The sequence below is a fragment of the Pleurodeles waltl genome, chromosome 9 (assembly GCF_031143425.1).
Source record: "Pleurodeles waltl isolate 20211129_DDA chromosome 9, aPleWal1.hap1.20221129, whole genome shotgun sequence".
In the NCBI taxonomy this organism is placed as follows: Eukaryota; Metazoa; Chordata; class Amphibia; order Caudata; family Salamandridae; genus Pleurodeles; species Pleurodeles waltl.
Window position 1 is genome coordinate 1,079,515,643 of NC_090448.1, and position 23,213 is coordinate 1,079,538,855.

The 23,213-nt window shown below is 45.2% G+C and overlaps 1 protein-coding gene across 2 annotated transcripts in view; it reads right to left on the reverse strand.

The window, feature by feature from the left end:
* FANCM (FA complementation group M) overlaps positions 1 to 23,213 on the reverse strand; it is a 666,273-nt gene that overhangs the window by 493,313 nt on the left and 149,747 nt on the right. For both annotated transcript variants that reach the window (XM_069208717.1, XM_069208718.1), the window contains exon 5: positions 3,563 to 3,721. In XM_069208717.1, the coding sequence (XP_069064818.1) occupies positions 3,563 to 3,721 (159 nt within the window). The remainder of the gene's footprint in view (positions 1 to 3,562; positions 3,722 to 23,213) is intronic.

Here is a 23,213-nt window from a genome sequence, read left to right on the forward strand (position 1 = left end):
AGACCGCTTTCCTCGTCATGATAACCTCAGCTGGTAACAAGCAGGTTACGTCAGGGCTCGGAAGCAGCCTCCAGGAGGACTGAGGGTCCATTTCACCAGGGCCAAAGCTGCATTGTGGACATCAGAGCACATGTTCAAAAAAACATTACTGCTTTGACAGCCAGGGTGATAAGAAGGGCATTTTGGTCCGAGTCATTCCACAGACCCATCGCAGGGGGGAGAATACTGCTTTTGTATCTTTTCTAATGGTGAGGAACCTGTGGTTAAAAGTTTGTCAGAAAAACAAGTTACTTTTCTTCAGCAACAGGCTTTCGTGTAGATATTTTAATCGCAGAATTCTCACTACCTTTCCACTCCCCTGTTCAGTGGAACGGTTTATTTTTCATTTAAAAAGGTACTAAATTAGAGATCTGCACACTGGCACAAATAGATGGGTTTTTTTAGCATGCCACCCGAGGGCACTGAATGTCAAGAAAGAAACAGCTTGTTTGGATGGCACTTAAATACTGCTCCAGCAGTCCGTTCTGGGTGGAGCAGGGTTGACGTGGAGGCACACAACACTACTTTCCAGTGCACCGGCCTATGCTGGAAAATCTTCTGGGTCAAGTCTGGTGCCTGGGGATATACTGTACTGAAGGAGAGGAATCTGCAGTTAGATGGAGTATCCACCAGTACGAGTTATCAAAGGTAAATAACTTGCTTGTTTTATCATCTTCAAAATCGAAGCTGATCAGTCTGTGACAATTCTCCTGCTTTCAGATTCATCTTCACATTTGTATGACCACTGAGGGAGCAAAACAGCAATCTTGCTGTGATTGAGGAAAAAAGGGGTATCTCTGATTCTCATGAAATCAACACACAATAATATATACCTCAAGTTATAGTTCTTGATAAAGCTATTCAGCCATCACCAAAACAATTGGCGACATGATCAACTTGATTACTTCATTCATCAATTCATAACAAATCTAGCAGTATTGTGTTTTTGTCAAAACTATGAAATCAGCAATGGCACAACTGTTGCATAATTGAGGGGGTTAGTTGCAGAGGATAATGCTAAATGCAGGCCCAATATAATGTGGATCTGATCATTGCAAAGCGCGGTTCAAGTGGACTAAAATATCACTGAGGAGCTTAATGGGGAAAAACGCATCCGTTTTGTACTGAATAGCCTCTCTCAAGGTCCTGCTATTATGTGCTCAGATGCCTCACAATTTCTTTTGCTGTGCGCAGGCAAGCTCCTCGATTCAAACACTGAGCAACGCAGGAAGGGGACACACAGACTGACAACATTTTCCTATCTTCGACAGGGGACCCTAATGTCGCAGCGAGGAACAAACTGGACAGTTGATTCCATTTATGGCGCAAACAAAAGGACATTCCACTGACTTAACACATACGATAGTGGAGAATGCCTTCTGAATGTACATGACAAGCCAAGAGGGTGGGTTCAGTGGTTATAAAAAAAGACATTCACGCATATATACACTCATTTGCATATATACAAAATAATCACACAGTCACTGTAAAGGGTGAGTTCAATTAGAAGATCATAATTTCTATCGAAATTATCTTTGCACTTAAGGGGGAAAAGCAGTTCACTAATTGAACAAATGTTAAGTGCGGCACACACAGTTGTCGTAATCTTGTTTTCTTAGATTTAAGTTCTAAATAAAGAGAAAGCAACCACCCTGGTTTGATGGGGAGTCTACGATTTTAGAAGAATAACCAACTGGCACTCAGGTCATATTCCAGTTATATAAAAATGCCAATGCTGTCGCAGAACACTGTACTCAACTTCCAATCTAAGGTACCAATCTTGACCATTCATAACACAGCTACATACTGTAATATTTGTAATATCTTCGGTGTAACTTTATTATCAGAATAGGTATTTGAAGTTTAACGTACTTGTTTTGTTCAGAGTGTGTACAGCTGTGCTCTGTTTAATTGGAAGGTGTTGACCATAGGTCCACAATCTGGTATGTAACAAGTTCACAAACAGGGAGAGGATGGGCAGATGCTTGGGAAGGTGGTACCTAGTGGAACAAATACTACTGCCCGGTGACCACACATACTTACTGTCCAAGTAGACGAAGTGCATAATGCTCAAGTTGGCCACTTTGCCAATACTTGACAATTGAGGAGAAAATCTCTGTACATGTGAAGAATGTTGTCTCCTTGAAAATATACACATACCGTGTTACTCCAATTTCTTAATAAGCAATTTAGTACTTAGTATTATAGATGTACTCTTTATCCTCTTGATTGTATTCATGAAACCATACTATTTTAAAACTAGTGTAATACGCCAAAATCTACCCTGAGCAGCACTAATGCAGGTGAATACACGTGGTTCGGATTAATTCAAAGACTTTAGTCTTACAATTTAGCATCCTAAAACACAAATCATTGATTGCATCGGGTTGAAGACCTACACAGAGTGTAGTAACTCTCATGCCTGCCTCTTCTAAAACGTTTAAATGCCAAACTGAAAAAACACAATGGCTAATGGAATCCCCCGAAATCAAGACAAATACTCTAGGCTGTCCAGAGGACTCTGTTACGAAGGGCAGCACCTCGTTTAAAGGACTGTTTCCGAATGAAAGGTGATGAATGATAGATGTCTGATGCTGCAGCAATGATGCCAAGTGTGTCACATCCTTTAGGTTTCAACCTCAAACCAGAGAATCGGTTTACAGTAATCTTTTCTGTGAGAAAGCACAATGGTAGTTTTCAAGAGCTTCTAACCAGAACAGACCAAGCAGGGACATTTAAGACGCAGTTAAAATTTTAAATTCTCAGTTCTGTAAATTTTTTTAATACTTTTCTGCTGAAACGAAATAGAGTGAATGGTGAAAGAATATGACTACCCAATGAGTCTTTAAGACTCATTGGTTAGTCATCTTCATTAATGGTAGGGAAATTATTATTTAGGCAGCCACATGCCTCTGAAAACAAAAAACACAATGATTTAAACTTTAAGTTTACTGTCCTGGGAATGCTTACCATACTACTTATGCAAGCGCCTGTGTACGCATACCATGACAGACACAAATGTGCTGCATAAAATCTTGCATTTTCTACGAGATTTGGATATCATACATGTTAACCACAATGAATAAAATACATACCAGAACTTAACAGGGCATGCGTCATCCAGTTTTTGAATGGATACATAAATCAATCACTTAAACACAAGGCCAGTTTAAGAAAGAAGGCAGAATAGGCTGGTGCAGGGGTGTCAGAAAAAAATGGGCAATGACTTAACAAATCAGGTAGGCACGGATATCTATGTACAAAACAACTTTGAAGTGATGAGCAACAGCATGAAAAAGGGAAGCAACATTTGAACCTGCATGTAGAACCAGAAAATGTTGCTCTTATCTGGTTCAAACCTGAAGATTATTGCAAGCCAGGACCAAACATAACTAGTGATTCAGTGGTGTAGATAAAGGTTTCCTTTTATGTGAATTAAACACTATCATGCACAATGACTAAGTTTCTCTCCTCTTGCCACCTGCTTTCTTGTAAAATAAAAAAAGCCTGTGCAATCACTTACCTGGATGTAGGCTTTTTGAATTGCAACAAGTTCGTCCCCAAGAGGAACAACAAATTTCTCAAGCTGTCTCTCATGAGAATATGGTTGAATGTCTGGAGAATCTTCGGACCGTAGCTCTATCTGTGCAATCAGTAGGTTTGTAATAACCTGTTGCACAGCCTGTAACAAAGAAAAACACAAAGAAAGGTACACATGAAACACTTCCTGGAGGTACTCAGCAATCTGACAGAGAACTCCAAATTTAGAAACATTGAGTAACTGATGACTACTCGTTATTCCTGCTGGAAAAGGGGCAAATGACCACCCATGAAAGAAGTTTAAAGAAGTATTTAATTTAGTTTGCCAGTCGTTTTATGGATTGTACTGTACACACACAAACATGCCCGTCGTGCTAAAGCGAAAGTTTAATTCACATGAGTATTTTGATCTTTGATCTAGGGTAAATAATTATCAAGGGACATTGGAGAATTCTATGTCCGCTAATGCAGCTCAATAAAAACTGAAATAAATATATCATCATACCAGTTAAACAAATGACTAGGAGGCACACTTGAACTGCAAGTGATATAGTCCATAAGCAATGCTTGAGTTCAAAAATCAAATACAGACTTCTAAGAGAAATTAAAACAGAGATGACCAAAGTATATCTCATTGGATTTGTGAGGCAAAGCCTTATATCAAGTCTCAAAGTATATTCTCTTGTACTGCAGAAGGTATACAATTAACATGCCTGTTTGTTGACATGAATTTCAAGCCACTGTGCAAAAGGCCTTTTTTTGGACAGGCTGCCAAGGTTCAGTCATCTCAGGTGCAGAAGTACTTTCCCACATTTAAATGGCCAGTCTCAGACAATGGCTTGGTCTGAAACGAGCCCCTCATAAGTATTAGAGATTTAAAATAAACAACTCTGTTAACAATGTTGACATGGATTTGACAGATAGTTTCCAGGAAACCATCTTAATACTTAAATCAGGCTCAATTGATTGTTGTTATTTAATGGACACAAAATTATCACTTTAACAAGACGTGCTTTACAACTGCAAATTAAACACAGTACATTAATGTCATAGAAAATTTAAGTAGTAGGCACGCAGATGTTTGTAGGTTAGCTGCATAGAATTTGAAAAATAATCAGACCAAACAAACAAGTCTCACTGAACATGCATGATAAACTAATAGATGCATTTACATTAAGGGATGCTGGGGAGGTAAAAAATGGCTTAGACAGTCTTTAAAGGAAGAGATGGAGTTTACTCATGAAGTAAAGGTTTACGTGAATGGAATGAGCAGAATCATGAAGCCACATGGTGCGGCCTGAGATTTAGAGATAATGGGTGAAAGTTGTGACGGAGACAAATATTTATTTGTAGCAGCATAAGGATGAAACGCAAGGCCCAAACGAGGAGATGATGTCTTTATTGGTTATGCTGCGTGTAGAGTGTAACAAACTCCACAAATCATGAGAGAATGGTACTGCCGAACCTCAGAAGTGAAAATCAAATTTCACAGCAGCTGTCTAGTATGAAGGCCATCTCTATGAAATGCCCACCACATTTTGCAAACCTGCTGACTGTCTCAGGAGACCAAATGTAGGAAGTTGGCTCTGTATGTGCTATTTCAAAGTAAGGAATAGCATGCACAGAGTCCAAGGGTTCCCCTTAGAGGTAAAATAGTGGTAAAAAGAGATAATACTAATGCTCTATTTTGTGGTAGTGTGGTCGAGCAGTAGGCTTATCCAAGGAGTAGTGTTAAGCATTTGTTGTACATACACATAGACAATAAATGAGGTACACACACTCAGAGACAAATCCAGCCAATAGGTTTTTGTATAGAAAAATATCTTTTCTTAGTTTATTTTAAGAACCACAGGTTCAAATTCTACATGTAATGTCTCATTCGAAAGGTATTGCAGGTAAGTACTTTAGGAACTTTAAATCATCAAAATTGCATGTATACTTTACAAGCTATTGACAAATAGCTGTTTTAAAAGTGGACACTTAGTGCAATTTTCACAGTTCCTGGGGGAGGTAAGTTTTTGTTAGTTTTACCAGGTAAGTAAGACACTTACAGGGTTCAGTTCTTGGTCCAAGGTAGCCCACCGTTGGGGGTTCAGAGCAACCCCAAAGTCACCACACCAGCAGCTCAGGGCCGGTCAGGTGCAGAGTTCAAAGTGGTGCCCAAAACACATAGGCTAGAATGGAGAGAAGGGGGTGCCCCGGTTCCGGTCTGCTTGCAGGTAAGTACCCGCGTCTTCGGAGGGCAGACCAGGGGGGTTTTGTAGGGCACCGGGGGGGACACAAGCCCACACAGAAATTTCACCCTCAGCGGCGCGGGGGCGGCCGGGTGCAGTGTAGAAACAAGCGTCGGGTTCGCAATGTTAGTCTATGAGAGATCTCGGGATCTCTTCAGCGCTGCAGGCAGGTAAGGGGGGGGGGTTCCTCGGGGAAACCTCCACTTGGGCAAGGGAGAGGGACTCCTGGGGGTCACTTCTCCAGTGAAAGTCCGGTCCTTCAGGTCCTGGGGGCTGCGGGTGCAGGGTCTCTCCCAGGCGTCGGGACTTTGGATTCAAAGAGTCGCGGTCAGGGGAAGCCTCGGGATTCCCTCTGCAGGCGGCGCTGTGGGGGCTCAGGGGGGACAGGTTTTGGTACTCACAGTATCAGAGTAGTCCTGGGGTCCCTCCTGAGGTGTTTGGATCTCCACCAGCCGAGTCGGGGTCGCCGGGTGCAGTGTTGCAAGTCTCACGCTTCTTGCGGGGAGCTTGCAGGGTTCTTTCAAGGCTGCTGGAAACAAAGTTGCAGCCTTTCTTGGAGCAGGTCCGCTGTCCTCGGGAGTTTCTTGTCTTTTCGAAGCAGGGGCAGTCCTCAGAGGATGTCGAGGTCGCTGGTCCCTTTGGAAGGCGTCGCTGGAGCAGGATCTTTGGAAGGCAGGAGACAGGCCGGTGAGTTTCTGGAGCCAAGGCAGTTGTCGTCTTCTGGTCTTCCTCTGCAGGGGTTTTCAGCTAGGCAGTCCTTCTTCTTGTAGTTGCAGGAATCTAATTTTCTAGGGTTCAGGGTAGCCCTTAAATACTAAATTTAAGGGCGTGTTTAGGTCTGGGGGGTTAGTAGCCAATGGCTACTAGCCCTGAGGGTGGGTACACCCTCTTTGTGCCTCCTCCCAAGGGGAGGGGGTCACAATCCTAACCCTATTGGGGGAATCCTCCATCTGCAAGATGGAGGATTTCTAAAAGTTAGAGTCACCTCAGCTCAGGACACCTTAGGGGCTGTCCTGACTGGCCAGTGACTCCTCCTTGTTATTCTCATTATTTTCTCCGGCCTTGCCGCCAAAAGTGGGGGCCGGGCCGGAGGGGGCGGGCAACTCCACTAGCTGGAGTGTCTTGCGGTGCTGTGACAAAGGGGTGAGCCTTTGAGGCTCACCGCCAGGTGTTACAGCTCCTGCCTGGGGGAGGTGTTAGCATCTCCACCCAGTGCAGGCTTTGTTACTGGCCTCAGAGTGACAAAGGCACTCTCCCCATGGGGCCAGCAACATGTCTCTAGTGTGGCAGGCTGCTGGAACTAGTCAGCCTACACAGATAGTCGGTTAAGTTTCAGGGGGCGCCTCTAAGGTGCCCTCTGGGGTGTATTTTGCAATAAAATGTACACTGGCATCAGTGTGCATTTATTGTGCTGAGAAGTTTGATACCAAACTTCCCAGTTTTCAGTGTAGCCATTATGGTGCTGTGGAGTTCGTGTTTGACAAACTCTCAGACCATATACTCTTATGGCTACCCTGCACTTACAATGTCTAAGGTTTTGTTTAGACACTGTAGGGGTACCATGCTCATGCACTGGTACCCTCACCTATGGTATAGTGCACCCTGCCTTAGGGCTGTAAGGCCTGCTAGAGGGGTGTCTTACCTATACTGCATAGGCAGTGAGAGGCTGGCATGGCACCCTGAGGGGAGTGCCATGTCGACTTACTCGTTTTGTCCTCACTAGCACACACAAGCTGGCAAGCAGTGTGTCTGTGCTGAGTGAGAGGTCTCCAGGGTGGCATAAGACATGCTGCAGCCCTTAGAGACCTTCCTTGGCATCAGGGCCCTTGGTACTAGAAGTACCAGTTACAAGGGACTTATCTGGATGCCAGGGTCTGCCAATTGTGGATACAAAAGTACAGGTTAGGGAAAGAACACTGGTGCTGGGGCCTGGTTAGCAGGCCTCAGCACACTTTCAATTGTAAACATAGCATCAGCAAAGGCAAAAAGTCAGGGGGCAACCATGCCAAGGAGGCATTTCCTTACACAACCCCCCCCCAAACGAAAGAGGATGAGACTAACCTTTCCCAAGAGAGTCTTCATTTTCTAAGTGGAAGAACCTGGAAAGGCCATCTGCATTGGCATGGGCAGTCCCAGGTCTGTGTTCCACTATAAAGTCCATTCCCTGTAGGGAGATGGACCACCTCAACAGTTTAGGATTTTCACCTTTCATTTGCATCAGCCATTTGAGAGGTCTGTGGTCAGTTTGAACTAGGAAGTGAGTCCCAAAGAGGTATGGTCTCAGCTTCTTCAGGGACCAAACCACAGCAAAGGCCTCCCTCTCAATGGCACTCCAACGCTGCTCCCTGGGGAGTAACCTCCTGCTAATGAAAGCAACAGGCTGGTCAAGGCCATCATCATTTGTTTGGGACAAAACTGCCCCTATCCCATGTTCAGAGGCATCAGTCTGCACAATGAACTGCTTAGAATAATCTGGAGCTTTTAGAACTGGTGCTGAGCACATTGCTTGTTTCAGGGTGTCAAAGGCCTGTTGGCATTCCACAGTCCAGTTCACTTTCTTGGGCATTTTCTTGGAGGTGAGTTCAGTGAGGGCTGTCACAATGGATCCATATCCCTTCACAAACCTCCTGTAATACCCAGTCAAGCCAAGGAATGCCCTGACTTGAGTCTGGGTTTTTGGAGCTACCCAGTCCAGAATAGTCTGGATCTTGGGTTGGAGTGGCTGAACTTGGCCTCCACCTACAAGGTGTCCCAAGTAAACCACAGTTCCCTGCCCTATCTGGCATTTGGATGCCTTGATAGAGAGGCCTGCAGATTGCAGAGCCTTCAAAACCTTCTTCAGGTGGACCAGGTGATCCTGCCAGGTGGAGCTAAAGACAGCAATATCATCAAGATAAGCTGTGCTAAAGGACTCCAAGCCAGCAAGGACTTGATTCACCAACCTTTGGAAGGTGGCAGGGGCATTCTTTAAACCAAAGGGCATAACAGTAAACTGATAATGCCCATCAGGTGTGGAGAATGCTGTTTTCTCTTTTGCTCCAGGTGCCATTTTTATTTGCCAGTACCCTGCTGTCAAGTCAAAGGTACTTAAGAATTTGGCAGCACCTAATTTATCTATGAGCTCATCAGCTCTTGGAATTGGATGAGCATCTGTCTTGGTGACAGAATTGAGCCCTCTGTAGTCCACACAAAACCTCATCTCTTTCTTTCCATCTTTGGTGTGAGGTTTGGGGACTAAGACCACTGGGCTAGCCCAGGGGCTGTCAGAGCGCTCAATTACTCCCAATTCCAGCATCTTGTGGACTTCCACCTTGATGCTTTCCTTAACATGGTCAGATTGTCTAAAGATTTTGTTCTTGACAGGCATGCTGTCTCCTGTGTCCACATCATGGGTACACAGGTGTGTCTGACCAGGGGTTAAGGAGAAGAGTTCAGGAAACTGTTGTAGGACTCTCCTACAATCAGCTTGCTGTTGGCCAGAGAGGGTGTCTGAGTAGATCACTCCATCTACTGTGCCATCTTTTGGGTCTGAAGACAGAAGATCAGGGAGAGGTTCACTCTCTGCCTCCTGATCCTCATCTGTTACCATCAACAGATTCACATCAGCCCTGTCATGGAAGAGCTTAAGGCGGTTCACATGGATCACCCTCTTGGGGCTCCTGCTTGTGCCCAGGTCCACCAGGTAGGTGACCTGACTCTTCCTTTCTAGTACTGGGTAAGGGCCACTCCATTTGTCCTGAAGTGCCCTGGGAGCCACAGGCTCCAGAACCCAGACTTTCTGCCCTGGTTGGAACTCAACCAGTGCAGCCTTTTGGTCATACCAAAACTTCTGGAGCTGTTGGCTGGCCTCAAGGTTTTTGGTTGCCTTTTCCATGTACTCTGCCATTCTAGAGCGAAGGCCAAGTACATAGTCCACTATGTCTTGTTTAGGCTCATGGAGAGGTCTCTCCCAGCCTTCTTTAACAAGAGCAAGTGGTCCCCTTACAGGATGACCAAACAGAAGTTCAAAGGGTGAGAATCCTACTCCCTTCTGTGGCACCTCTCTGTAAGCGAAAAGCAGACATGGCAAGAGGACATCCCATCTCCTTTTGAGTTTTTCTGGGAGCCCCATGATCATGCCCTTTAATGTCTTGTTGAATCTCTCAACTAAGCCATTAGTTTGTGGATGGTAAGGTGTAGTGAATTTATAAGTCACTCCACACTCATTCCACATGTGTTTTAGGTATGCTGACATGAAGTTGGTACCTCTGTCAGACACCACCTCCTTAGGGAAACCCACTCTGGTAAAGATACCAATGAGGGCCTTGGCTACTGCAGGGGCAGTAGTCGACCTAAGGGGAATAGCTTCAGGATACCTGGTAGCATGATCCACTACTACCAGGATATACATATTTCCTGAGGCTGTGGGAGGTTCTAGTGGACCAACTATGTCCACACCCACTCTTTCAAAGGGAACCCCCACCACTGGAAGTGGAATGAGGGGGGCCTTTGGATGCCCACCTGTCTTACCACTGGCTTGACAGGTGGGGCAGGAGAGGCAAAACTCCTTAACCATGTTGGACATATTGGGCCAGTAGAAGTGGTTGACTAGCCTCTCCCACGTCTTGGTTTGTCCCAAATGTCCAGCAAGGGGAATGTCATGGGCCAATGTTCGGATGAACTCTCTGAACAGCTGAGGCACTACCACTCTCCTAGTGGCACCAGGTTTGGGGTCTCTGGCCTCAGTGTACAGGAGTCCATCTTCCCAATAGACCCTATGTGTTCCATTTTTCTTGCCTTTGGACTCTTCAGCAGCTTGCTGCCTAAGGCCTTCAAGAGAGGGACAGGTTTCTTGTCCCTTACACAGCTCCTCCCTTGAGGGTCCCCCTGGGCCTAAGAGCTCAACCTGATAAGGTTCAAGCCCCAAAGGCTCAGTTCCCTCAGAGGGCAGAACTTCTTCCTGAGAAGAGAGGTTCCCTTTCTTTTGCTGTGTTGCAGTTGGTTTCCCAACTGACTTTCCTGTTCTCTTGGTAGGCTGGGCCATTCTTCCAGACTCCAGCTCTACTTGTTCACCCTGTGCCTTGCACTGTGCTCTTGTTTTCACACACACCAGTTCAGGGATACCCAGCATTGCTGCATGGGTTTTTAGTTCTACCTCAGCCCATGCTGAGGACTCCAGGTCATTTCCAAGCAGACAGTCCACTGGGATATTTGAGGAGACCACCACCTGTTTCAGGCCATTGACCCCTCCCCATTCTAAAGTAACCATTGCCATGGGATGTACTTTTCTCTGATTGTCAGCGTTGGTGACTGTGTAAGTTTTTCCAGTCAGGTATTGGCCAGGGGAAACCAGTTTCTCTGTCACCATGGTGACACTGGCACCTGTATCCCTCAGGCCCTCTATTCTAGTCCCATTAATTAAGAGTTGCTGTCTGTATTTTTGCATGTTAGGCGGCCAGACAGCTAGTGTGGCTATATCCACCCCACCCTCAGAAACTAGAGTAGCTTCAGTGTGGACCCTGATTTGCTCTGGGCACACTGTTGATCCCACTTGGAGACTAGCCATACCAGTGTTACCTGGATGGGAGTTTGGAGTGGAACCTTTCTTGGGACAGGCCTTGTCTCCAGTTTGGTGTCCATGCTGTTTACAGCTATGACACCAGGCCTTTTTGGGATCAAAGTTTTTTACCCTTGTACCCATTGTTTTGTGGAGAGGCTCTGGGCCCACCCTCCTGTGCAGGTTTTTGGGGGCCTGTAGAAGACTCTTTACTATTTTTAGTTTTGGTTGTCTCATCACCCTTCCCCTGGGGAGTCTTTGTGACCCCTTTCTTTTGGTCACCCCCTGTTGAAGTCTTGGACACCCTTGTCTTGACCCAATGGTCCGCCTTCTTTCCCAATTCTTGGGGAGAAATTGGTCCTAGGTCTACCAGATGCTGATGCAGTTTATCATTGAAACAATTACTTAACAGGTGTTCCTTCACAAATAAATTGTACAGCCCATCATAATTACTTACACCACTGCCTTGAATCCAACCATCTAGTGTTTTCACTGAGTAGTCTACAAAGTCAACCCAGGTCTGGCTCGAGGATTTTTGAGCCCCCCTGAATCTAATCCTATACTCCTCAGTGGAGAATCCAAAGCCCTCAATCAGGGTACCCTTCATGAGGTCATAGGATTCTGCATCTTGTCCAGAGAGTGTGAGGAGTCTATCCCTACACTTTCCTGTGAACATTTCCCAAAGGAGAGCACCCCAGTGAGATCTGTTCACTTTTCTGGTTACACAAGCCCTCTCAAAAGCTGTGAACCATTTGGTGATGTCATCACCATCTTCATATTTAGTTACAATCCCTTTAGGGATTTTCAACATGTCAGGAGAATCTCTGACCCTATTTATGTTGCTGCCACCATTGATGGGTCCTAGGCCCATCTCTTGTCTTTCCCTCTCTATGGCTAGGATCTGTCTTTCCAAAGCCAATCTTTTGGCCATCCTGGCTAACTGGATGTCCTCTTCACTGGGGTTATCCTCAGTGATTTCAGAGGTGTTGGTCTCTCCTGTGAGGGAACCAGCATCTCTGACTATTATTTTTGGAGTCAGGGTTTGAGGGACCCTGTTCTCCCTAGATAGGACTGGTAGGGGGGAATTGTCCTCCAAGTCACTATCCTCTTCCTCTGAGTTGCCACCCTCAGAGGGGTTGGCCTTTTCAAACTCTGCCAAAAGCTCCTGGAGCTGTATTTTGGTAGGTTTGGGGCCCATTGTTATTTTCTTTATTTTACAGAGTGACCTTAGCTCCCTCATCTTAAGATGGAGGTAAGGTGTGGTGTCGAGTTCCACCACAGTCACATCTGTGCTAGACATTTTGCTTCTAAAAGTTGGAATACTTTTTAGGAATCTAAAACTGGTTCTAGAATCTAATTCAAACTTTTACAAACGTTTAAACTCTAAAAGAAATGCTAAACAGGATCTAACACAAGGCCCTAGCAGGTCTTTTAAGAATTTAGAAAACGTTTCAAATTGCAAAAATCAATTTCTAATGACAATTTTGGAATTTGTCGTATGATCAGGTATTGGCTGAGTAGTCCAGCAAATGCAAAGTCTTGTATCCCACCGCTGCCACCAATGTAGGAAGTTGGCTCTGTATGTGCTATTTCAAAGTAAGGAATAGCATGCACAGAGTCCAAGGGTTCCCCTTAGAGGTAAAATAGTGGTAAAAAGAGATAATACTAATGCTCTATTTTGTGGTAGTGTGGTCGAGCAGTAGGCTTATCCAAGGAGTAGTGTTAAGCATTTGTTGTACATACACATAGACAATAAATGAGGTACACACACTCAGAGACAAATCCAGCCAATAGGTTTTTGTATAGAAAAATATCTTTTCTTAGTTTATTTTAAGAACCACAGGTTCAAATTCTACATGTAATGTCTCATTCGAAAGGTATTGCAGGTAAGTACTTTAGGAACTTTAAATCATCAAAATTGCATGTATACTTTACAAGTTATTGACAAATAGCTGTTTTAAAAGTGGACACTTAGTGCAATTTTCACAGTTCCTAGGGGAGGTAAGTTTTTGTTAGTTTTACCAGGTAAGTAAGACACTTACAGGGTTCAGTTCTTGGTCCAAGGTAGCCCACCGTTGGGGGTTCAGAGCAACCCCAAAGTCACCACACCAGCAGCTCAGGGCCGGTCAGGTGCAGAGTTCAAAGTGGTGCCCAAAACACATAGGCTAGAATGGAGAGAAGGGGGTGCTCCGGTTCCGGTCTGCTTGCAGGTAAGTACCCGCGTCTTCGGAGGGCAGACCAGGGGGGTTTTGTAGGGCACCGGGGGGGACACAAGCCCACACAGAAATTTCACCCTCAGCGGCGCGGGGGCGGCCGGGTGCAGTGTAGAAACAAGCGTCGGGTTCGCAATGTTAGTCTATGAGAGATCTCGGGATCTCTTCAGCGCTGCAGGCAGGCAAGGGGGGGGGTTCCTCGGGGAAACCTCCACTTGGGCAAGGGAGAGGGACTCCTGGGGGTCACTTCTCCAGTGAAAGTCCGGTCCTTCAGGTCCTGGGGGCTGCGGGTGCAGGGTCTCTCCCAGGCGTCGGGACTTTGGATTCAAAGAGTCGCGGTCAGGGGAAGCCTCGGGATTCCCTCTGCAGGCGGCGCTGTGGGGGCTCAGGGGGGACAGGTTTTGGTACTCACAGTATCAGAGTAGTCCTGGGGTCCCTCCTGAGGTGTTTGGATCTCCACCAGCCGAGTCGGGGTCGCCGGGTGCAGTGTTGCAAGTCTCACGCTTCTTGCGGGGAGCTTGCAGGGTTCTTTCAAGGCTGCTGGAAACAAAGTTGCAGCCTTTCTTGGAGCAGGTCCGCTGTCCTCGGGAGTTTCTTGTCTTTTCGAAGCAGGGGCAGTCCTCAGAGGATGTCGAGGTCGCTGGTCCCTTTGGAAGGCGTCGCTGGAGCAGGATCTTTGGAAGGCAGGAGACAGGCCGGTGAGTTTCTGGAGCCAAGGCAGTTGTCGTCTTCTGGTCTTCCTCTGCAGGGGTTTTCAGCTAGGCAGTCCTTCTTCTTGTAGTTGCAGGAATCTAATTTTCTAGGGTTCAGGGTAGCCCTTAAATACTAAATTTAAGGGCGTGTTTAGGTCTGGGGGGTTAGTAGCCAATGGCTACTAGCCCTGAGGGTGGGTACACCCTCTTTGTGCCTCCTCCCAAGGGGAGGGGGTCACAATCCTAACCCTATTGGGGGAATCCTCCATCTGCAAGATGGAGGATTTCTAAAAGTTAGAGTCACCTCAGCTCAGGACACCTTAGGGGCTGTCCTGACTGGCCAGTGACTCCTCCTTGTTATTCTCATTATTTTCTCCGGCCTTGCCGCCAAAAGTGGGGGCCGGGCCGGAGGGGGCGGGCAACTCCACTAGCTGGAGTGTCCTGCGGTGCTGTGACAAAGGGGTGAGCCTTTGAGGCTCACCGCCAGGTGTTACAGCTCCTGCCTGGGGGAGGTGTTAGCATCTCCACCCAGTGCAGGCTTTGTTACTGGCCTCAGAGTGACAAAGGCACTCTCCCCATGGGGCCAGCAACATGTCTCTAGTGTGGCAGGCTGCTGGAACTAGTCAGCCTACACAGATAGTCGGTTAAGTTTCAGGGGGCACCTCTAAGGTGCCCTCTGGGGTGTATTTTGCAATAAAATGTACACTGGCATCAGTGTGCATTTATTGTGCTGAGAAGTTTGATACCAAACTTCCCAGTTTTCAGTGTAGCCATTATGGTGCTGTGGAGTTCGTGTTTGACAAACTCTCAGACCATATACTCTTATGGCTACCCTGCACTTACAATGTCTAAGGTTTTGTTTAGACACTGTAGGGGTACCATGCTCATGCACTGGTACCCTCACCTATGGTATAGTGCACCCTGCCTTAGGGCTGTAAGGCCTGCTAGAGGGGTGTCTTACCTATACTGCATAGGCAGTGAGAGGCTGGCATGGCACCCTGAGGGGAGTGCCATGTCGACTTACTCGTTTTGTCCTCACTAGCACACACAAGCTGGCAAGCAGTGTGTCTGTGCTGAGTGAGAGGTCTCCAGGGTGGCATAAGACATGCTGCAGCCCTTAGAGACCTTCCTTGGCATCAGGGCCCTTGGTACTAGAAGTACCAGTTACAAGGGACTTATCTGGATGCCAGGGTCTGCCAATTGTGGATACAAAAGTACAGGTTAGGGAAAGAACACTGGTGCTGGGGCCTGGTTAGCAGGCCTCAGCACACTTTCAATTGTAAACATAGCATCAGCAAAGGCAAAAAGTCAGGGGGCAACCATGCCAAGGAGGCATTTCCTTACACCAAATAACTGAGGAGCAAGGGCTCCATCCTTCTTCAAACACTGACATTTAGAACGACGCAATCCCGGACATGATCTCTCTTTGGGATTACAAACAACCTAAGAAACTCTACCCGACCCACTCTCGTACAGTCATTAAAAGCTCATGTCTTCCAAATGTACCTACAACAATCCCCCAAACTATTTTCATGAGCCATTATCCTGACAACACTTTGTGGCAAGCAACCATATGTCATACCTACAAATTGTATTCCTCAGTTATATCATGTACTAAATTTGTTTACTACTGACTCTTAAGTTTAGATACTTGTTTTTGTTACAGGCAAATCAGGAATACCATACTGTGCAGTTCTTCTACAGAAAAATGATATATAAAGCAATAAATAAAAAAAGAAAAGATTCCAAAGTCAGGCCAACTGGCAGACGAGTAGTACTTGGGAGTAAAGAGCACAAAGATATGTGAAAAGATTGACCACAACGATAGGGCATGGCTGATTTACATTGACAAGAGTAGAGAATGTGAACTGGTTGAAAGTATCAAAAGCAGAAGACTGATCAAGGAGTATTAATTTACAAGACCGTTAACTGTGAGGATGACGTTGGAAATGCATCAAAATGCAATTTTCAGTGGAATGTAGAATGTAAAGCTATTGACTAACAATCATGCAATCATCCATGTCAGGCCAAAACGATGAGTGGCATCCACTGTTATGAGGGGCTTTCCTTATTTCAATAGAAGGTGTGGTGAACTCTCAAGTCTTCTTCCATCCTTCGAAGAGCTCCTCTTTTCTATTGAGCACTAGAAGAGAAGTAGAATCTCCCTAAATCTTAATCAAGGCAGCATGCCTCGGGGGGAGGGGGGGGGGGGGAGAGGGGGCATGCCTTTCCATCACTTTATTTGAGAGACACCTACTCGGGTGATCCACAACGGTTAACAATATTTCAAGCTCTAAACGGAGCATATAAACACAACAAACAACTGTGAAAATTAAACAAAGTTAAATGCTCTTTAAACGTGAGCACATTTGAATTGGTGACTTAAATTTTAGGTTGCATCCTTTGAGGCATGTGAGCGGCATAAGTACAAGAAACGGAAACTAGCATGGAGACGAACGTTCTCCTCAAATGCAGAACTGCTATGGAACAGGCAAAAAAAAAAAAAAGCATGAATTATTAGCCAAAAAAAAGACAAAGTAATGCATACATTACTTCATCTTTTACAAAAAAAACTTCACTATGGAAAGCTTCAACCTTCCCATTAAAACAAGCATTTCTATTTTTGTATATTCTTTGTTCGTGAATGAACAATTTCATAATATGTGTATTTGCTTGATATCTACTTGTTTATGTATGTGTGATGTTCTGAGGTTCAAATAATAGAAATTGCTTAGCCCAGGGTCCCTGGGTTCCATGAATGAGTCAGTGTGGGTCCACAGGAGTTGAGGTTAAGACCCACTATTTGTGATCATTCCAACTGCTTTCGGTTAGTGGATCATTGTTCAAATATGGTTATCAGAGCTGCAGTAGATATTGATGGCACCGTCCAGAAGATTAAATAACCATCATGCTGCCAAAGAGGGATGTGTGCACTTGTACGAGTGTGGACAGAATGCATGTGAGTGCATGTGGGATAAGTGAGCAAGGGGTCCGACTGAACAGGTGTCTATTACCCAATTTAGAGGTAATTAGTGTCATGGGTGTTTACAATCATGCAAAGGTAGAGAGGCATTTGGACAGAACATGACAAAAGCATTTTTATTTATGAATTCAATAAAACAGTATATGCAGAACCCCGTCTAACAGACTACACCTGACCATATTTAATCACCAAGAAATTGCTGACCCATTGTTTTGGAAAGATATTTTGGAAAGTTCAACAAAGCATTTTACAGAAAAGATGAAACAACAAGGCAAGAGCTTTCCTTCAGGACTCGTTTTATGCACAAGTTCTACTTTCATTCTGACAAGATGTTTGGTTTTTCCATTAAACAGAGGTCGGAGTATGGGGCTGCAAGTCATTGTCCAGTTTGAACAACATAAGGGCACAACGGTTTTGAGTAATAAGGTAGTGTTCAAAATTGTAAAGTGCTAAAAGTAAAACTGTTGAATAATACATTGTTTTTAAGGTGGGGGCATGGCCTGCTGTCGACCAAGATGCCTGTCTGAAAGGGGAGCTCCACTCCTCTACCCACCCAATCCACACAAATCAAGCCGTAATTTGGGCTCTTCACAGTGCTAACCTATCTCTGGATCCTTGGGAGACACTTGATGACCCGCTGTCCTGAAAATTGCAGCTTTTCCTTCATCATAGCACTGTGAATGAATGGGGGTTAGGGATGGAGGGTAGGGGATGGTGGATTGAGGGTGATCCCTTGCGGTACACAACCCCCATGATCACAGGTCTTCTATTGACTCTGGAGGCGCTAAAGCAGTGGAGGCGTGTCTGCAGTTTGTAGGGCCCCCCCTACACGTTCTGTGGTGCCCTCTGGAACCAGCAGGGGGAGGTGTGGTCGTGAGACTGGGCCATCTGCAGGTAAGGAGTGTGGGGGCTCTCTCCCTGTGCAGACCTCAGGGAACGGCCCTCATTAGGGTCTTGGGTTGGTGGGTGCCAGGTGGCAGCTTGAGGTGGGGTGCCCAGCCTTGGCTTGCAAGCCAGGTGCAGTCCAGACTGTGCGATGCACAGGACACAGTGAACTCGTGCCCTGCTCAGGCCTCCCCTGCATGAGCCAGGTCTGGTTCCAAGCTATGGCAGATGAGCTGTCTGGGCCTCCTCTTTGCCGTCTCAGCAGGTGCGACCTCTGTGCATCCTGGCCTTGGATGAGTGGGCAACACATGGCAGATGGTGTGTGCGGCCCTCCCTTTACCAGATTGGCAGGCTTGGACAGTCAACACTCACCTGGTTGCAACTCAGCCTCTCGGTACCCCTGGAGCTCAGCGATGGGGCACTAATTCTCCTACCATATCTTTATTTGGATGAACAAGCCATCATGTTGCAGGGCCCTAGCAGCTCCTCAGTTTCTTGCTTTTGGAGTGGATTGAACTGCTAACTGGATGTGCCACCCCATTGCACATCCCATAAATTGCTGGAGCCGCTTCTGGGACGGTGGATTTTACTTTGATTGCAAATCTTCTTTTGTGTGGCGCATGTGCTCAATGCCACGTGTGCGGCCCTGGTCCTGCTCTAATAGAGACGCTGATGTAGAGCAGGGACCTGATGGGGAATGCACGATTGATGGCCTGGCATAGAGCACCTGCCGCTCCTCTCTGTTAGCTGCGGTTCTCAGTTTGCTTCACAACCAGCCCAGTGGTGGTCTACTACCTGATGACCTCGCTGTTCAGATGGACCAGAGACTTCCTGGGGCTGTCACTGTTTTTCCATCCACCTTTCCCGTTATATGGACTTATTTTACTATCCAGCTGCGTCCCCCTGATCCACGCCAGAAAAGCATCTCCCATGAGTGTGGAGGTCTTGCCTCAGTTGAATGGGAGACTTGTGTTCACTACATCTACACCAACAATGGGCTCAACTCACCAAAAGCAACCCAATTTTGAGTTCAAACCTTGAAAAGACACCGCCAGTGAGACCGTGGAGGATGGGGTGCGAGGGGAGTACCGGCAACTCCAGTGACTCAGATGCCCATGATGTATTACTCCAGATGAACACCAGCCTCCAACACATAGACTCTAAAATCAATAACTTAACTTGCAGTCTGGATAAGTTGGAAGCTCGTTTTGTGAGACAGGAAAAACACGCTACTTGACAGAAGGATTACCCTCACTGGAAGCCGATCAAGCCACTGTAACATCCAACTGTCAGAAACTCCGCACTGAACTTCTGAATGAGGCAGCTACAAATGAGGACTTGGAAGCCGGCTCTCTGCCCAACAATTTGAACTTGGTGGTCATTACTGAATCTACTAACTCAAGAAAGATGGAATCCTTTATTGAAAACTTGCTGTGTGACCTAGTCAGCACTAACTCCTTTTTCAAATGTTTCCTTGTAGAGCGTGCTCATTGATTGCGGAGTCTGTGCCCCTCCGCACCCATCATCGGCAAATTATTAAACTATCATGATCAGGACACTATCCTTCGCCTAGCCCAGTCAGAAGGGGGCCCTTTCTTATCAGCTCTCTAAAGCTATCAGTCTTCCCATACTTTACCCATAGGGTTTAGGAGGTTCTGCAGCGTAATACCCAATCCTCTATGCCTGGCAGTGACAGTGACCTCTCAATATGCAGTGGGTCCTGATATTTGATATTCCTCATGGTATTCCACCTTTGGCTGTGAGGGTGGTCTCTGATCTATGTTTAGGATGATGCATTTATTGTTAACAAGCCATTCTCTTCCCTATGAAGTTGCATGTCTAACAGTACTAGAAACCCATGGAACTGCTACTAGACCAGGAACTATAATTCACTGCTGTTGATGTAGCTATCTATTTTTCTTTGCCTTCTATGAATTGTTACTACAACTATGTTAGCCTATGGTGATTAACCCCTACTTTCTGTTGGATGGGTTGGGTGGTTGACTGCAATAAGCCTTCCCCGGTGCACTGCATGGTTCTTCTGCTAGTCTTTGTAATAGGGTTCCATTCTTGGATTTTCCCCTCTATTGTTTCTTCTGTTTTATTTTTGTTTTGTTTTACCCAATTGTATTATCTTCCTAGGGTTTACACTGATAAGGGGGGGCTTATGTCAAATGTTATGTTTCTTCTAATTTTCCTTGAACTGCCTTTTGATCTTCACTTAAATATGGGATCATTGTATACTTGCCGGCCTATTCATATGGGGCAATGTGTGTATTTATTCAACACTCCTTTTTACCCCATTTCTCCAGTACATGTTAACATGTACAGCTTGGCATGTTACATAATACCAAAGTGAATGGTGATATTATATTTATATCCTGGAAGGGGGCAGTGGGCCGGGGGCTGATCCTACTGATTGAGAAAGGGCTGCCTGTTCACTTTCTTGATGCAATTTCCAACCCTCAGGTTAAGTTTGTTATAGTGCAGATCTTACTATTTGATAAACCTCTCACCTCAGTCAACACCTATGGGCCTAAAACAGATGATCCTAATGTGTTTTTGGACAACCTTTTAGCACTGGATGGCTTCGACTTCTGGCAGCGTTCTCTGGGAAGGCAACTTTAACTTGGTTTTAAACCGGGTCATGGATTGCTCTAATCTTGCCACCTATACTCACTGTGCTGCAACTGTACCACTGCGTAACCTCATGACAATAAATTAACTCATTGATAAATGGAGGGCCCGGCATGCTGGAATTAAAGAGCGCACACATGTATCTACAGACCACAGGTCTTGGGCTAGGTTTCACTAATGGTTGAGCACAACCATGTATGCAGCTGAGTCAAGCGTACAGAGCATTTCCCAGGGACTCTGTCCGGCCATTCCCCTGTGGTATTCACCCGTGCCTTTTCAGCCTCCAAGTACACTGCATCTGCTGAAAACCCTCCCCCCAGCCACTGCTGGATCTAGTCTTTCGTTCAGACCTGCAGACAGATATTATGGTGTTCTTCTAAACAAATGAAGGCTCTGTGGAATAAGAGGGCACAGTGTAGGAAGCTTTTAAGGTGTATATCAGGGGAATGTGCAAATCTAAACAATACTTGATCCGCAGAACCTTATGTCTGCAGTTAGACTCCCTGGAGCAGCATCTTCACCACCTAGAGCGCGGCCTAGAGGTGTCTTTGAATCCCCCCTTAGTGGTGGAGCTTCAATCTGTCCTAACAGACTATAATACCCTAGCTGACACTGAAAGTAACAATATGAAGAAAAAAACCTGGGAGGGAAATATTACACTCTCACACCACACTGTCTACTTACAAACAGACCTCCACTCCAGTGAGCAGTCACACTCACTGGAGTGGAGGTTAAGGAATATGTAAAAAAGAAAAACTGATGATCAATAATACAAATACTCTATTCAACACAATTTAAAATACATAATTGTATTCTGTAATAAAACACCCCCATACATATAGATGCCAACCATAAAAAGAGCTCAATAAACAATTAGTAAATAACAAGAATCTAAAACGGTTAAAATGTCATCCTAAGTATATAACAACATACACCCTAGCCACATCACTGTGTGCTCACTACATATAGCACTGATAAACAGGGAGACAACACCCAAGACACCCTCCTTTGTCTATCACAAAGAGTTGCCACACTAGGGTATCCACCAGCCAATAGTAGGAAATGTCATCTGATTTTTGCCAAATCCAGTGAATCCAGCTATTCTACTAGCGTCAATGCGTTTCGGTGGTCTTCGGAATAATTTTCCACAACCTTCTTCAGAACAGACATTCTCCCAGTCCATTAATTCAAGTCAAATTCAAAAATTATATTCATCATAATTATATAACGTTTCGCATGGGTATAGACATTGACTTCAACAATTAATAAAATGATCACAGAAGTATAGATTTAGGTCACAAGGCAGCAGCAATATCACCCCACACAATAGTACTAATACATCACTTGGAATAGCAATCCACATGAGAGGCACACTGTCTTAAGCAAGGAACTTATCGACCGCAAGCAAAGGCCTGCCTAATGTAAAACAAATTATTTGATATATCATCATAGTCTTTAGATGGGGGTAAAAGCAGATAAGTAAGACCGCAGTGGTTCCCAAAAGTCTCTTGGTCTTGCGGCCTTAGGAAGAGTGGCAACATAAGCCTCCGACCATTCCTCACAAAAGGACATGTCCTTGAGCCAGTCCTGGAAAAGCTTTACTGCTTTTTGATATTTATGGTCAAGTTTGTTTTGGGTGGGTCTCCTTCAATGAGAAACCTTTCGGTTCATAAAAAACACTTAGCATACCATTCATTTACCCACTTAACTGGTTCTGAAATATACAATTCACAACAATTTGCATTCTTTGTATCTAGGAGGCAACAAGTCAACACTTTTTTTTATTTTGTGAGCATGAAGAATTTGCCATGTCACAAATTTTGGAGAGGGTCCTGGGATCTGATCTATATTGCTGTATGAGGATATAAATGATTTCCTCATCTCATCCACTGTATGTCAGGTATTGTTCACTAAAAAGATATTTTTTTTAAACAAGTTATAAATTTGATATACTTATCTCCAAAACATGTAATATTAACTGTAACTTAAATTATGCAGTGGGTGTGGAGAGATAATTAGTGAAATTAACTTATCCATAAGCATTCAAAGAGTTTTTATTAGTTTGTCTGAGGCAAATAAATGTCCTGGATGTTGCTAGGGAGATCGAAAAAAAGTTAATTTTTTTTTATGGGAAATAGGAGAGGATGCGTAATTAGAAAAAAAAAGACATTTACGACGACTCTCACACTCCTGGAATCATACTCATATAGTTGCCTAATCAGACAGAGACTTGTAGCTGCAGATTGCTCACCTGTAAATTCTCCCCATGTGTCAGACTGGATCAAGAAGATTTTTAATGAACAGTACTCCTGCACACGGGTAGGTGGTGTAGATCAAATCTGCGTCTGTTGTCGGCATCGTGCACGCCGGAAATGACGTTGCAGTTCCTATATAGATGCCACCCATGTACGATGTCAGGTCTTTTCTTTCTGCGTCAGAACTTGTGCTGATCCG